Source organism: Anoplopoma fimbria, chromosome 6 (assembly GCF_027596085.1).
Source record: "Anoplopoma fimbria isolate UVic2021 breed Golden Eagle Sablefish chromosome 6, Afim_UVic_2022, whole genome shotgun sequence".
In the NCBI taxonomy this organism is placed as follows: Eukaryota; Metazoa; Chordata; class Actinopteri; order Perciformes; family Anoplopomatidae; genus Anoplopoma; species Anoplopoma fimbria.
Window position 1 is genome coordinate 13,211,206 of NC_072454.1, and position 16,196 is coordinate 13,227,401.

The following is a 16,196-nucleotide window of genomic DNA, read 5'->3' on the forward strand; positions in this document are numbered from 1 at the left end:
TCAGAGTCCGAACTGTGTCTAGCCACACCCATTATCTCTTTCTCCAACCTCAGGGATAGAATTTCTGATGGATGGCGTAAAGTAACAAACTATCACCAGTGAAATACCAACACTACGTTCTCACAGGAATAAAACAAAGTAAATAATCGTATAAATAAATACACAGAGTAAAGTGTTGTAACAGTAATTCAACAGTTGCTAACAACTACATTCCACTAAATCCTAAACCAAATGTAATAAAAGGAGTTTCTATGCTTTAACACAGGCATTTGGGGAGTAGGTAAGATTGTCAATGTTCATGAGGACGAAGATCTGTCAAAACTGTGGATTCAACAATGACTGTTAAGCTGTTATAGAACTGTGCCATGGCCGAATACTAAATAAAACTAAAATTGGCCTGCTACAATTAATATCTACTAAGTGTTAGTTCTTAATTGTAAAATGCAAATTCTTCCAAGGAAATGAACCAAACGTCCTCACAAATGGCTAACAGTGACAGGATCCAAAAAGTATTTAGTGCCATATTTTGCAAACATCAAGTGCATAGATCTAGTATTTTATTTTTCAATCAATTATATTTGTTAATTTTCTCAGTATATGTTCCATCAGAGCAGGAAAAGCACAGGAGTCATAACATTACACAACAGACGGGAACAATGCAGACACACTGTAGTGTTAAAATGGGACCACTTTACTCTTGCACAACACATCCATAGAGCACATTTCCAATATCAAAAATAAAATTGCCTGCTTTGGAGCACATTTCATCTTAATTCTGCTCCGTTTCTAGAACAACCCAAACCAACGCACACAAGTTTAGAGATGGATTTCAAAATGTTCATGTCTTTGCAGCAAAGATTCCTTCAGCGGAAAACACATTCGTTGAAATAATCTTTTGGTTCGTGTGTAGTTTCCTTTTCAAGACAAGACTGATGCTCGTCACAGGAAAACATGAAACAGTGCAGCAGTGCCCGACGGCAAAAAGGTCCATGAGAAGCAGGAACCATGCATAGCCATGTGTGAAAAACAAACGGCAGAAACCAGCTAAAATCAGCCAAATAGAACTACAAACTGAATGTGTTTATTGAACACAGTTGTGGTTAAACAGCGGATGGGGACGACTTTCAAAGAAATTCTGTTTGAACCAAAAGAAACTCATTCTAACCCTTTTCCATCCTAAATTAGTGCCTTTTAAATATATATTTTCAATGAATTCTCTTGCACATAAACGGCCTCATTATTGCTCATTAGAAAAACAAACATTTCTGAAAAGTACAACTCACACAAACTGGCATTTAAATCTCTAACAAAGCATTTTATTGGCCATAATAAAGCTAAAGCAATGGCAAAAAGAAATGTTAGCAACTGAGCTTAACTCAACTTCTATCTGAAAATAAGGGTTTCAAAGCTTTGCCATAGTTCAAATTATTCTAGTTAGAAAGGTTACTTCTCAGAAACAAATCTATTGTACACAGAAACGGAGTTCAAATTAACACTAGCTCATTAATGCATTTATACATGGACTTGAGAAACAATAGGTCCAAATAAAACACAGCCAAATTATGCTTGTTTAGTGAATATTTACAATTTTTAAGATAATCAGTATTACAGCTTCATCTCATTTTAAATGTGTCGCTCATTCATCGGCGCCGTTTGTTTGAGACGTCCGAACGTGATCGCCAGTTACTTCATCACCAGACTCGTCCACTTCTGGATTCTGAGAGACAGAAAAACAATCAGTGAGTACATCTCCTTTCTCATCTGAACCACTTCACCTTAGTCTGATGGCAGCATAACTTGTTGCTCTCATATCTGAATAACCGGTCACTTATTAGTAAAGGTCTAATGTCTGGTATCTACTGCTATAAACATGGTATCTATAATATGAATCCCTGGATATTAAATGTTCATCAGCAAGTTTCTGTCGTGGTCCCACTAATATTTGTTCTTAAAGCCTTCATAAAAAGCATATCACATGACAAATTATGTTTTGAGACCAAGAATATGAACAAAAATACTAAATTAAATCTTGTAACAATTTCATTTAACTGGCCAAATATTATTTACACAAAAGGTAGCTCTTCTCCTGTTTAAAAATCAAGGTAAAACTTTATAAGACAGGCTATACTTTTTTTAATTATTATTTGCTTCCTAATTTTAATTATTTGCTTTTATCAGTAGGCCTGTTTGTGGCAGAAATGCCGTAATGTAACAGGTATGTTCTACGGATGTCTGTTTGTTTGCATTGTGTCTTATGTTGGTAATATTTATTTTTTTGCTGGTTTATAGTTCAACATACATCTCTGGAAACCAGGTCTTGTTCCGTGTATAATTACGTTGGGTTGACCCTGCAGACAGCCGCCACATACTAAATGTAAATCAGAGCCCTCTGCTGGACAGACTCAGTCATTACATCAGTTTAAAACCGCCTCAAGCAGCTATTGTGGTCATTATTTAAGCAAATACCTATACATCTGTGATAATAGATGTATAGGTTTATCATATCTATAGAATATATATTATCTCAATCATCATCATCTCTTATGCACAATACATTTCATAAACTAGGCAAAGCTGAAAAAGACTATTTTAAGGCGTGCTCACTACGGCCATTAAGGCTTCAAAGGCAAAATCCATCAGTGATGCAGCTTGAGAGAGAGAACAGAAAACACACCTCTTCCTTGAAATCATAATTTTATAACTAACTGTTGTTGTCCCTCTCCACATAAACATCACACACGTACACAGCTCTTTCTGTAAATGTGTGTTCATGTCTGAATGAAGTCATACAGAGCTTGAACTTAAAAGCACCAACAGTTTGTCTGAATGATGAAATGCCGCTTTTTCACATTTTTTGTTTATAACTGTTGCACCTTTTTCATCACTGCCAGCAGCTCTTTGACGGTGGACGACAAAGTGTTGGACGTCTTGCTGATCTGGTCGAGGTAGATGGTCTTCTGCTCGTCAGCAGCCTTCAGAGTCTGCTCGGTTTGGCTCAGTGTGCTTTTCACCTCCTCCAGCTCCTTGGACAAGGCTTTGTTAGCTTGCTCCACCTGAGCTTTAACCTTTGCATCTTCATCTGGAAACGAGACGCGACACAGAGTTAGGAGGAGGATTAAAACGACGACGGGTCAACGATTAGGCACAGCGGTCGTCAAGAAGCAACTTCAGGTGAAATGCTACTTTTTTTTTTTTTACTTCTCAAACTTAAATATTAAATAGCACTTTAGAAAACAATGGTTTGCAAATCATTTCATGTGTTGATAAAAGCTTCAATCTGTTGAAATCTGAAAAATATACATCTAAAGTGAAAATTTGTACACCGTAATTTTAGCAACCAATATGTTTCCCTTTTAGTCACTAATGCAGCCAATATCTACATGTTTTGACAACTGCTTTGTTAAGCTAGCCATCTAGCTTGTAAATGATGCAAGTCCATTAACATCTCTTTCACTTTGTCAACCAATCTGTGGAAGTTGGGGATTTGGGTAACTCACTTTTACACATTAAATTGAAAGACAATGTTGTAGGGAAGCCTTTCAGAGATGAATACTACAAAAGGTTTAGACTCAGTCAGAATGTCCCGTGTATGTCGACCTAACAGAAAGCATCCGTGTGTCTAACGCCTTAACCTGCTATGGTAACCCGACTACCAAAAACCCGCTGACTAGGTTTGTCAAACAGCCGGGAAAATGGAGGCCACCAACAAAGAACACAGTGAAAAACCTATTTTATACTTTATATTAGTGATGCACCAGTGTACACAAGCACTTTTAAACCAAGCCAAATACTAGACCGCACTGGCAAACCACATTTTTCCACTAGGTGTCATACTTGACTAAACAGCAACATAATGTAGACTGAGATTAGACCATGGATGAGAGTTTAGTTACTCCAGTCCACCGGGTGGACGTAAATGCATCACTGAGCAGGTTTTGCAAACTGACAATAAATGCAAAATAAGAAGGAGAAGCAGAGTTAAGTGGCACCACAATCTGCACTTTGCCTCGTCTGTTTTTTGACTAATCTCTCTCACTGGCTTCGCATCCAAATTGTTATTGGCCCAGTTTTAGCTCTTTAGTTCTTTGAGGCCAACTCTGCTATGTCTCGTCACCCCAAAAAACATTCTAGTAAAAGAAAACAACATGTACATTTGATCGCCTTCATGTTGCACAACTCGGTTTGGCTGTAAATTAAGCACGACCTATTGGACACCACATTTGTCTGCTTATAAACAAACATAACAATATGATAATCATGTTGTGATATTGATTACTAATGCAATACAAGTTGGATTAAGCGCTATGATGCCATTGGCACCATTACATTTGCCAGAACCTGTTCTACTGTAGGTTCAGCCAGTTTGCATTAAATCCGACTTGTTAAGCTTGTACTCTGTATGTGACAGTTTTGTGCCAGTCCACATTTCAGAACTCACAGAAGGAAGAATGCTGAATGAAGTGAGACTGGGCTTCTTTGTAGCAAAGCTCAAATTGAGCCAGATCATTGTCCCGAGGGACTTCTGACACAGAGTGTAGCCTGCATCTCATTGGAATATGAAAGCATCTCCAAAATACAGAGTATACAGTATAATACAATTCATATCATACCCATTTTGGCATCTTGCACCATGAGCTTCTGTTCTATTTCCTCTCTTGCTTTCTCACTCTTCTCCAGTTTCTGCATCATGCTGCCAACGTCGACCATGGCTCCATTATACACGATCAGATTTCCAGACTCACTGGCCTCAGCCTGCGCACGAGCTTTAGAAGTAGGAAGTAGTCCTCGGTTGCCTGACAGAGAGAGAGCGAGAAACGAATTTCATAAAACGAAAGAGATCTGTACAGCAGCCCTTTGCTATATGGTAGCTGTAACGTAATCTATGACACATTCAATCATCATAGCTTTACCTGATGGCATTCAAACAGAGATAGAAACACTCACCTATGAGGTTTTCTATCAGCGCTTCATTAAAGGAAGGAATAGGTTCATCTTTCCCGCTGTCTGTCAGTTTACGGTAGTGACAGGACTCTCTGACCACCGGCTTGTTCAACAGCTTCTTTATCTGCAAACAAATGCGACAGACAGTCAGTCAGTGAGTGAATAAGACTACAGACTGAGTATGAGGGATGCACAGATCCAGTAACAAACCGTTACAACGATTAGGTCTGTGTCTGATCACCTGAGCACGAGAAAGGTGCAGTCCCAGTGTGTATAAGATCTCCTCCAGGTCTCGCTCCAGCAAATAGCCACAGTGGCTCTGGTCAAAGTAGACAAATGCCATCAGCAGCTCCCTGTTGTGTGTGACCATCTGCTTCTTCTCCTGGTGTAACAACAAAAAACAAACCACATTTATACCTACCAGCAACATTATGCTACATCAATGTATTCATAATATACCTAAATCAAAAAGGGATGTTAATGATTAACCGTTTAACCATTTACAATGCACACAACACCAATCTGCTTACTCTCCCAGACAATTGAAATGGGGACTCAGTTGTCTGTTTTGCAACAAGACAGTGTGGCTGTGAATAAAAGAAACATTTAAATAATCCCAAAAAAGAAAACAATGTTTTCTCCACTAAAGGCCTCAGAAAATGTGGAAGCGTTATCCATCACAGGTTCAGCGTGGTGCATGATTTCTCATCATTGGCCAAATCATATTGTGGGAAATTAGAAAAAACAACAGCAGCTGGCAACAACTTTTTAATTGATTTAACCTGTTTGTGCATCCGGTTATTGTTGTAGCTGGGCGGGTTGTTATCAACTACAGCATCCCTGCATGCAAGGCACTAATGTTTTCGGTTAACAAGGCTCAGCCATAGGTTTAAAAAAAAAAAAAAAAAAAAAAAAAAAACACACGAAGGAAATTAGCATTCCTAGACAACATTGAATAACCAACCAACCAACCTTGTCTTTAGAGGACCTCTCTTTTGATGACTTGCGGTCATCTTTACGGTCTTTCCTGTCTCTGTCATTGGAGTCGTCATCATCCTTGTCTAAGGAGAAATATCAGATTGGAAAGTTGTTAAACACCGTTGAATGAGTGGACATACAGCTTTTAATTCATTATAACGTCGTGTGTTTGAAAAGTGTGGATGTGAATAAAAGAAACATTTAAATATCCCAAAAAATGAAAGCAATGTTTTTCTCCACTAAAGGCCTCAGAAAATGTGGAAGCGTTATCCATCACAGGTTCAGCGTGGTGCATGATTTCTCATCATTGGCCAAATCATATTGTGGGAAATTAAAAAAAAAAAAAAAAAAACGATCGATTGAGTTGTGTCTTAAGAAAATGTGCAGTACCATCATCGTCGTCATCCTCGGCATCTTCAGCCTCCATGGGGTCATATTCTTCAGCATTGGCCGTGCTGCCATCATCTTCGTTCTCCTCTTCATCTCGAGAAGGCTCCTTTTTGACAGCCTTTTCATCGCACTGAAAACACAAGTCATACCACTGCATGAAAACTCAAATCCTTCTTGGGGCAAATGACAGACTGAGAAGACCAGATGGATTTTGAGAGGCTTGCCTTCTTCTTTTCCTCCTCATCCTCTTTAGTCTTCTTTACTACTGGTTCTTCATTCTCCTCTTCTTTTTCCTTCTTTATTTCACGTTTCTCCATCTCCTTCTTGGCTTTCTTCTCCTTTTCCTTCTTATCATCTTTGTTAGGAAAAGCAGCCAGGACTTTGTATATGCGGTAGCCAAAGTCTCTCTGTAGCATCTCGTTAAACAGCTCAGCAAAAAGGGAAACCTGGACAGAAAAAGAGGGCAGTTTATGATCAACCTTAATATAAAAAATAAAAAAAACATCATTATGTATTGTATACGTACACTGTAGACTCCTGTGACCAGTAATTCTCACCTCAAAAGAGTGCTCCTTGTTGTCTTCCAGTCTGTAGTCTAACAACACACTCAGGGACATGACACTGCAATCAAATTTGCCATTCTTGGCTGCCCAGTTTGGGTGTACGATGATGGTGGGCTCATCAGGGAGGATGTAGCGTCTTTCTCTGCGCTGGCGCTCAACCTCCTCCTGCCTCTTCCTTTCCTCCTCCTAACAGAGAGGAACACTTCAGTTAGAAGAGCACTTCATACCTATTCAAGATAAAAACTAATTTAGGTTTTATAATATTATAGAACAAAAAACTCCCGCACACTGTCTTCTTCACTTGCGTATAAATGTATTTTAGTCACAACGTTTCGGTACATAGACCTTCATCAGGTTATTTGACGGTCTAAGTACTGAAACGTTGTGACTAAAATACATTTATACGCAAGTGAAGAAGACAGTGTGCGGGAGTTTTTTGTTCTATATTGTCTACCTAAGGTATTCTCCTACGCACCTGTCGTCCTACTGGAGTGCAAAAGTTTTGGTCTTTTTAAGTTTTATAATATTGAAAAGACTGACAAAAATATGATTCCCTCTCAATTTACTGTTGTGAACAATATATGGAGACATCCATGGTTGTGGTCCCACAATAACAAAAATATAACAAATCGAATAAAATCCTCTGTACCTCTCTGTCTTCCTCAATGCGAGATGGCTCCTCTTCCTCAGCAGCCTTTATCTCCGGTTTCTCTGGCTCCTTTGACTCCTCCACCTGCTCCTCCACCTTCAGCTGCTTGGTAAGACGGGCGATCAGCTGCGACTTTAACCCCTTAGAGCTTAGAGAGCGGCAATCAAGCTCTTTGCGCAGGTCATTTACCTACAAGGGGAGAAATCACGGACATTGGATATGGACATTTAACCTCAGGAAGAGAAGTAATCTGAACAGTTCTCCATGCACAATTTATAAGAATCAACATCAATAAGCTCTAAGATAGTACTAATAAGTTAATTCCATGTCTGTTTTCCTAGCTCTACCAGTGTCCAGGCTTTCTCCTTGAATCTTACCTTCATTGATTTCGGGTCAAGTTTAGCCCAGTGAGTGGGAATACTAACATCCTTCGATTCAACGTCATCCTTCTCTTCTTCCTCCTTGACGGGAAATCATTAAGAAAGCGACAGGCAGAGAGACAGAAAGAGGTGGGATAGAAAACTGTCAGTACACTGCTTGAGGCCTGAGTGAGCTTTAAAGTTGATCCGTGCAAGAAGCAAGGTCACATCTGTCTTTCATTGACTCGTCCTAGTGAGCTCTCGACTGTGTTAAAGTCCACTGCTACTGAAGCGTACACAGGGAAGCTCTCTAGCTCTTTTAAAAACCAACAGAAATGCCCCCCAGCTGCCAATCAATCAATCTGTGGAACACAAAAAAAGGTAAAAATCAATGAGAGGTGTGTCCAAAAGGTGTGTAGGTACATCAGGTGAACTGAAGCTGGTCTCCAAACGGAGTGAGGATAGGGTGGCCCTACCATGGTCTATGACTGGGGTACTGGTCATTTATGGGTTTTATACACCTACGTCAGATAGGAGCCATCTGTCCAACCAACTGCCCTGGAAAAACCAAAGTCTACATATAGTCCAAATGAGAATGTAAAATCCAACAAGAACAGACAGAACAGGACTTTAGGGAAGTTGTCTTTTTCGAAGGCAGACAATATCAAATTGATGTAGAAAATCATATAAAAATACACATTTCTACAACAAACACATTATTTACACACAACTGACTCCACAGATTCCAGCGTAAAGAAACATTTTAGATCCCAGTGGTAGAAAAATCACAACTGGCTCAAATTTGAGTAACTATTTTAAGATCATTGCTTAAGCAATTTGCAAGCACCCACATTCAAAGCAGGTTAAGCAAGTATTGTTTTAATGCACAACAAAATAACAGGATTAGCATGACGGATTATACCCAGATAAGCACCCAATTATGAGTAGTTTGAGAAGCTGGAAGCTGTTTTATCAGTTGTGATCCGGGCCTACACAACACGACCTAGTCTCACTGCTTCCACTGTATGTGTCTGCTGGATGTGAGGGAAGGTGGATGTGCTGATGGAGGAATGGAGGAGTTGGAGCAGAGGAGAAGGGACAGGTGGAGGAGTAAACAGAAGACGCCTAGGTGAGGTTTTGGTGGAACAATAATCTGCCTGTGTGTGTGTGTGTGTGTGTGTGTGTGTGTGTGTGTGTGTGTGTGTGTGTGTGTGTGTGTGTGTGTGTGCGTGAGTGGTGAGGTGTGCATTGTGTCTGATGTTTATCTGGGGTTTGTTTTTTTGTAATTCCTGTGCCTTCCTGTGAGAAGCGGAAATGAGAAGAGAGGGATTAGCGGTTCAGTGCCTGTTCTCCATCCGCCTCCTTTCGCTCGGCCGACAGCTTCTCAGCCAGCTGCTCCCGAAGTCGCCGTGACAGCACCTCCCACTCTGAGCGGGTAGGAAGACAATGCCAAACATCCGGAAGAAACAAAACCACTGTCTCCACATGAGCAGGGACTGTCCGCCCCTTGTGTGTCTCCTCCGGCCGATGATAGCGAATCTCTGCAAAACGATACCTGTCGCAAAGGAAGAAGGTGCATTGGAAAGAAACATTTTGGTGAGGGCACAGTATAAAAGGCAAGCCTTGCTAAGGCGAGCCTTCTACAGCTACTCCCTCCCATGAGCTCACTGAATGATTGTACACATCATTGCAGTGAGCCTTCTCCCACACAACACAGTATAGACAAATGGACCCAGTCTGCAGCTCTCCAACTGTTGTCACAGGTTACGGCAGCCATTTTGAGAAATTGACAGACAATCACATAAAAATAAATGCACATCCCTAAATTCATCCCCATTATAGCTTCAGCCAATTCTGGAGGGGTTTTCTGCATTTAACCTTGGATACACTTAACGCACTACATTAGGGTTGTGCAAAGAGAGACAGAATCAACAGGACAGTGAAAGCCAGTTAAATATCTAAGATATTTAACAGGAAGAATAGAAAAATAAATTTTAAAAAGAAACGTAATGGTAGTGTCTTCTGGTCCAGGCTACTGCTTCCAGCCACAGTCCATGCATTTGGTTTTTCATCACAATGAAATATGCATATACTGTATATGTATAAAGAGTGTGACAGAAAGAGAGCGCCAAGACAACAACACACAGAAAGCCAAAAATAACACTGCACAACACCATAAATAATAATGGTAAATAATAGGCAGCAAATTAACAAGTTAACAGTAATCATTAATATAAAAAAGGAAACACAAAAGTATCACATCATCAACATTTCCGGGGTGAGATTTTGTTTAGTATTAGTAAAATTATGCATCATATCATAGTTACTCAATTTGGGATTTTAGTACCACTTATTAGGTTTAAACAGAAACACAATGAGAAAAATAAATATGGATTAGAATAACAGCTCTTACCACTGAGTGCACAGACTAAGATCTATGCCTGTGAGTGCCTTGCAACAGCGTATGGCTGTCTTTATAAGGACCGAGGGATCCTTCTCTGGGTCAGCTCCATCCAGAGAGGGAGACCAGTGACCACCAATGGCCATGGCCTCGTCTTTACCTCTCATTCCCACCAAAAACTAAAGGAGAAAGACAGACGGGTACAGAGGAGAGCAACAGAGTAGAAATAGGTTAGATGGAAAAAGGGAAGTATTGATAAGGGGTGTGGAGGGTGGAAAGAGCAAAAGAAAAGGATAGACAGAGAGAAAGAGCAAAAAGGTCAGCAGCATGTCTAAATATTCATACCTCGGAAGATCCACAGCCAAAAGACAAAAACAACACACAGGGGAGCAAACGTCAGTTAGGACGCTTCCACATTCTAATAGTCAGCAGTGGAATAGGATCAATATGTCAGTGGCAGCTCGTGTGCATGTACAATCATTGAAAATGTGTGATGTACCTTGATGAGTCTAGCAGGATGTTGGAAGGAGTCTTTGACTTCCTGGGAGTCCTCTGCCAGAGCACAGGACTTGTGATAGAGCTCCTCTATACTGGGGTTAGCCAGTAGCATCACCTGAATTATAAAGAGACCACATTACAGTTAAAATCTAACCGTATTTACCCTATCATATATCGTTAAATCTTTACACTGTATTGTATCAAGAGTTGTTTGAAGCCTCTGCTAATGCAAACCTTTTTCCTACAGATGCAACAAATTAACTGGCAAAACACATAATAATTCATTAAAAAAAAAAGTTGATCTTTTTCAGATTTTTTTTATCAAGGGGGACCTTCTTTTATTTTGCAAGGGAGCACTGGAACAAGACCGAGCAGCCAGAGTGATCAGTTGAAGAGTAGCAGACGACAGACAACTCTCTCTCTCTCTTTTGTTGCTGTGCCCTGCTGTTGCAGCCTTACAGCATGAAATCAGATCCATTTGCATTTAATATTGACAGACTTCTTTATTAAAACAATGTGAGTTTTTTTCGTAATATCAAACTGCACTGCTGTTACCGTGGTAATTACGGGTATCACCAAATCAACCAGGACTGAAGTATTATGGACTATAACTTGAACTTAAAGTTTTAAAATACTAGTTAAATTGTTATTGCGTATTGTATTTTGTTTTATATATCAAGATGAACATGTTACGGACCGAGTACGGCTAAAAGTTTCTTTTTTTGGGGTTCTGCATTACGTACATTAAACACATACTGTGTAGTCTGCATGCAGCTTTTTGTGCACAAACCCAGAACCCTTACCATGTAGTTACGCGCAAAAACACTAACTCCTACTGTCCTCCACATCGTGTGCCATGTATTTGTCATTGGCAGTCATACCTTAGCACTGTAGGTGTGGTTGGCATCTGGAGGGTCAAGTACAGCTGTATTCTTGACTAAAGGGTCCACCTCTTTGTGTAAGATGTGGAAGTTGCAGGCGTTATTAAGCTGGAAGGGTCTTGTTAGAGGGAAGGCATCCACCCAGGTGAATACAGCATCGAAGAAGTCGCTAGGAATGTAGAGGCTCTGATAGCGCCTTCTTAGCTCCATCATGTCACAGTTGGAGCTGGAGAACCGACAAGGGACAGTTACCACGGTTAGGGTCAGGATCCCCAAGGGTGATTGCGAGATAATTTCAAAATAAGAAATTTTAGACTTGGTAATGTTTAAAGATTTAGATTGCCTGTACAATTTATATAACTTGGGAAGACTAGTCAGGGAATGCATCTAAAAACCACAGATACTGGAGCACATTGGATAATGCTAAGTGCTAGCTTGTTACAAAACAAAATCTGTGCTCTTGGGGATACCAAAGTGGTCATTCTGTGGGGGTCGGAAATTGAAAAGGTGGAGAACCACTGGACTATTACACCACTGACGCATTGACACACACTATAACACTTTAGTAATCCATTTCAGAGAAAAACTACGCAAAGATCATACTAACCCATCTAAGCTGAACTTGGAGAACTGGACGGTGTAGCGGGGAACCACCCTGCGAGGCCGCCGAGGTGAGCGTTCACGTCTGGGAGAGCGATCTCTTGAACGTTTGCGCGTGGGCGAGCGTTCTCTCGACCGCCTGCGCTCGCGGTCTCTGTCTCGACTAAAGAATTGATGAGAAAACCCACTAAGATGAATAACTTATGCTGAAGGCACATTTTAGAGACAAATATCCGATTATCTGAAGCGATATCTTTCGGCATCTCACCTGCGTTCCTCTTTAGTCCTGAGGATGAGCTCAGGGCCTCGATCATTGCGACTGGGGAAACGAGGTGGAGGCTCTATTCGTCGGACAGGCTGCGGCTGCTGCATGAGTCTAACTGGGGGCTGAAGCAGACCCCCTTGAAACACATCTAGAGACCAGGGGAAATAATGCTTGTTAAACCACTTTTCATACCACAAAGACACCTTTGAGTTTTTGGTCAATTTTGTGACAAAACTGCAAAGATACTGGTGATCACAATCACTTGTCTGACTGCTTCATATCCATTACTAGATAAATTAAATCTCCCTGACAAGTATTTCACCTTTGGGTGGAGGCTGTGGTAGCAGAGGCTGGGGCGGGTTTTGAAGAAGAGGGGCCAGAGAGGCAGCAGACAGCTGGGCCTGCAGGAGGGAAGGAGGGGGACCCTGGGTTGGAACATTGAATGTGGTCGGGGGAGGTAGCGACTGCATCATGTTGGGTATTCCCTTCATCATGTTAGGAGGTTGAGGCTGGCTCTAGAAAAAGGGGAATAAAAAAAAACAGCAGAGGTAAGCATAAGTTCAAAAGCAGAACTGAAACAATTTTCAGTTAAAATGGCTTCAACAAATAACATGTACTGTACAAAATCTTCACTGGCTGCTTGACAGGAAGAAGCTGGGAAAAGGTCTGAATGTCTGCTTGAATGAAAGAAAATAATGAAAAAAAATTGTATTAATCTCTTAAGAGGTGCCCAGATAGGCTGTCATAATAAAAAAAAAATATCAGGTAGGCATATTCTGAGGATATTTCCTGCATCAGTGCTTTCAATGGAAAAAATGGTGCCGAGATCAAATCAAGCACTCTGGCTGAAGAAGATTCACTTGAACCAAAAAGTCACACTGCCCTCATATTCAGAAATATCAACTCAACTACAAATACCATTATGACAATTATATATTTCTCACTGCTTGGTAAGGCACTGATTCAATTGGTACTTGGTATTTGAGTGGTACTTAAAACCAAATCTATCCATAGATAACTATAATCCAACACACTTAATATATATTTTCTGTCATCCGCAAAGTCCCCTGTAAAGAGATTTACTGATTTAAAAAGTGTGGATACACCTCTGAAACAAAAGTAACAGGCCAAGCAACATACATTTGTTTTCCAAACAAAATAATATAAACTGGGTAAAAGAGCCGTAATGTAGCACAAAAAGCACATATGCACATGCATAATAAAGCAGTAGTATAAAAGTCTTGTCTCTGTTAGATGAATGAATGTTCCTTAGAATAAAGAAATGTAATGTTAAACCACTACAAAATTGTGGTTCTATCCATTCGGCAATAACAGCAAACTAAAAGAAGAAGCAAAAACTGCAGTTAAGAATAAATGCAACTATGGTTATAGTTTAACATGAACAGGTTAAGCAAGAAAGCCAGGAAACAAAGAAAAAACATCAAAGAAAGAAACTGAGTCTGGAGAAGGACAAACAAAGTGTGATTCAGGGCTAGGGGGTTACATTTTGTCTGTTGTCCAAAGTGGAGTGCATGTCTGAGTAGCGCAGCTGCATCCCTGGATCACTGTAAAGGTTGCCGAGCTGTGGAGAAGCTTGAGGTAAAGGATGATGCTGCTGCTGATGCTAGGAGGGATTGAGAACACAACAGTCAATTAAAGACAGAGAGAATTTTTGAGAAAAACACATATATTAAGACTCTCCTCAGACTAAGACAAATTAATTATCCAGGATTTAAAGTGATACTATGGATCTCACTTTTTGAAATTATTCAAACAGATATGTTGTCATTTTCCCCATTTAGCTTCTGCCACAGAGGAAAGTCAGCAAGAGTTCCAATTTTAAGTGAGGCCAATAACTTAGTTCACAATTTGTGTAGCTCAGTGAATCATTCGAAAATCTTTTTCAAATGTGAAAACTATCCCTGTAAATATTAATACACAGTAAGTATGATTTAAATAATAAAACTAAGTGTGTGTCAATACATTTTTGGAGCAGAAAGGGCCATTTTGAAGCCATGAACAAATGCAGAGGAAACATTGATATTTCGCTGATTGTGTTTATAATAATACAAAAAATCAAAAACAGGAATTAAAGTTCAAGCAGAAAACCCCAGTTTGTACAAATGTACCCAACAATGCTATCCTCTCTTTCCTGATGGACTGAGTGCAACCCCCGAGTTCTCTCACCGACTGGTTTGCTAGCTGAGGTAAGGTCTGGATGCGCTGGGCGTTCCACTTGAAGGGCATGTTCGGGTTGTACACAGCTTCCACTAGGACCCTGTCACCCACCTGAGGAGTCTTCCCCTTAACAGCACTGAAAAGACAACAAACAGCATTATGACATCTCTATACGTCTAGTCACATCAGATTAAAAAAAAAAAAGCATGTGTATCTTTTGGAATTGTCTGCCAAATATTGGTTATTGACAAAGGCAGTGCAAGACTGGCATAAGCAAAAGGCAGTGTCAAAGTTATGCATAAAATAAAGAAAGGCACCAACACACATATATGCAAAATAAACACAGTTTGAAAGACACTCTTTTACCTTAGCTGAAAGAAGACATCTTCATCTACAAAGCCAAATGTGTCATGTAGCTTGTTGACGACACCCGTGAAGACTCGCTGCTTCTGCGGCTGCGTCTGCTGTTGATGACTCGAGCGTGGTGTTGGGTATGACACAGTAATCTGGGCTGTCTGCTGGGGGTTTGACAAGCTTAGGCTGGTGGGCAAGGCAACGGGGGCTGAGGTAAAAGAAAGGATAAAAAATAAGCTACTATGAATACACTTTGTTTGCATGTGAATCAGTAAATACCACGGCCACTCAAACTCTGCAAGAATGCAAAGGGAAAACTGCAAGATAACCATCAGCAATCAAAAATGCTTTTATCTGTTCTGTCATTTAAATGCTAAAGATGTAAACAGATTAGGGCTGCACAATATATCAAATTTTTATCGCGATGACGATATTGGCTTCCCACGGTGACATGTTGTGTTCTCGCGATATTTTTTTTAAATAATGCTTCCACAAAAAAAGGAAAACGAAAAAGAAACGAGCCCCGCCCATGCAGTATACGCTCTACCTCCGCTGCAAACCAAGCGCTCCCTGTACACCTGCGGTCTGCGACTGCGTGAGTACATCGGCGGCGGCGCGAAGCCTGGAAAAGACCGATTACTTTGAAAGACAAACACAATTAGGCCTACAATGTCTGAAGCAGTTGAGGTCGACGAGCTCGTCCCTCAAGCCAGAAAATGTTGACAGGCTGGTGTTTCTTGCCAAAAACCTGTAAACTCTAAGGCAGTGCCCTTTCTGCATAGTCCTGCATTTAATTGTTTAGATTTTTTTTTTTTTCGCTTCTAGGAGGTCACGTGAATAATAACCTATTTTACAAATTCAACATAAATCGTTTACAATTTAAACATTGTAGAATCTTTGCCCTGTTGTTTTAAGTTGGTGTTATGTTTATGTTATGTATTCAAGTTTATGTATTCAAGTTTATGTTATGTATTGTGTTATGTTATGTATTCAAGTTTCCGTGAATGTTCAATAAAAAAATGTATCACTAAAATCAATGAATAATCGTGGTAAATAATCGTGATATCAATATTGATCCAAATAATCGTGATAATCATTTTGGCAATAATCGTGCAGCCCTAAAACAGATTATAAACTAA

The 16,196-nt window shown here is 40.1% G+C and overlaps 1 protein-coding gene across 1 annotated transcript in view; it reads right to left on the reverse strand.

Annotated features, from left to right (window-relative positions):
* Positions 1-670: 670 nt before the first annotated feature.
* ccar1 (cell division cycle and apoptosis regulator 1) overlaps positions 671-16,196 on the reverse strand; it is an 18,061-nt gene continuing 2,535 nt past the window's right edge. The window contains exons 6-27 of the mRNA XM_054600113.1: position 15,598; positions 15,070-15,265; positions 14,713-14,839; positions 14,030-14,149; positions 12,848-13,040; positions 12,529-12,673; positions 12,268-12,423; positions 11,661-11,886; positions 10,781-10,894; positions 10,294-10,460; positions 9,225-9,435; positions 7,899-7,982; positions 7,522-7,710; positions 6,867-7,058; positions 6,534-6,755; positions 6,310-6,439; positions 5,914-6,002; positions 5,183-5,323; positions 4,945-5,065; positions 4,611-4,793; positions 2,874-3,079; positions 671-1,717 (exon numbers count right to left, since the gene is read on the reverse strand). Of these exons, the coding sequence (XP_054456088.1) occupies positions 1,637-1,717; positions 2,874-3,079; positions 4,611-4,793; positions 4,945-5,065; positions 5,183-5,323; positions 5,914-6,002; positions 6,310-6,439; positions 6,534-6,755; positions 6,867-7,058; positions 7,522-7,710; positions 7,899-7,982; positions 9,225-9,435; positions 10,294-10,460; positions 10,781-10,894; positions 11,661-11,886; positions 12,268-12,423; positions 12,529-12,673; positions 12,848-13,040; positions 14,030-14,149; positions 14,713-14,839; positions 15,070-15,265; position 15,598 (3,294 nt within the window). The 3' untranslated portion in view covers positions 671-1,636. The remainder of the gene's footprint in view (positions 1,718-2,873; positions 3,080-4,610; positions 4,794-4,944; positions 5,066-5,182; positions 5,324-5,913; positions 6,003-6,309; positions 6,440-6,533; positions 6,756-6,866; positions 7,059-7,521; positions 7,711-7,898; positions 7,983-9,224; positions 9,436-10,293; positions 10,461-10,780; positions 10,895-11,660; positions 11,887-12,267; positions 12,424-12,528; positions 12,674-12,847; positions 13,041-14,029; positions 14,150-14,712; positions 14,840-15,069; positions 15,266-15,597; positions 15,599-16,196) is intronic.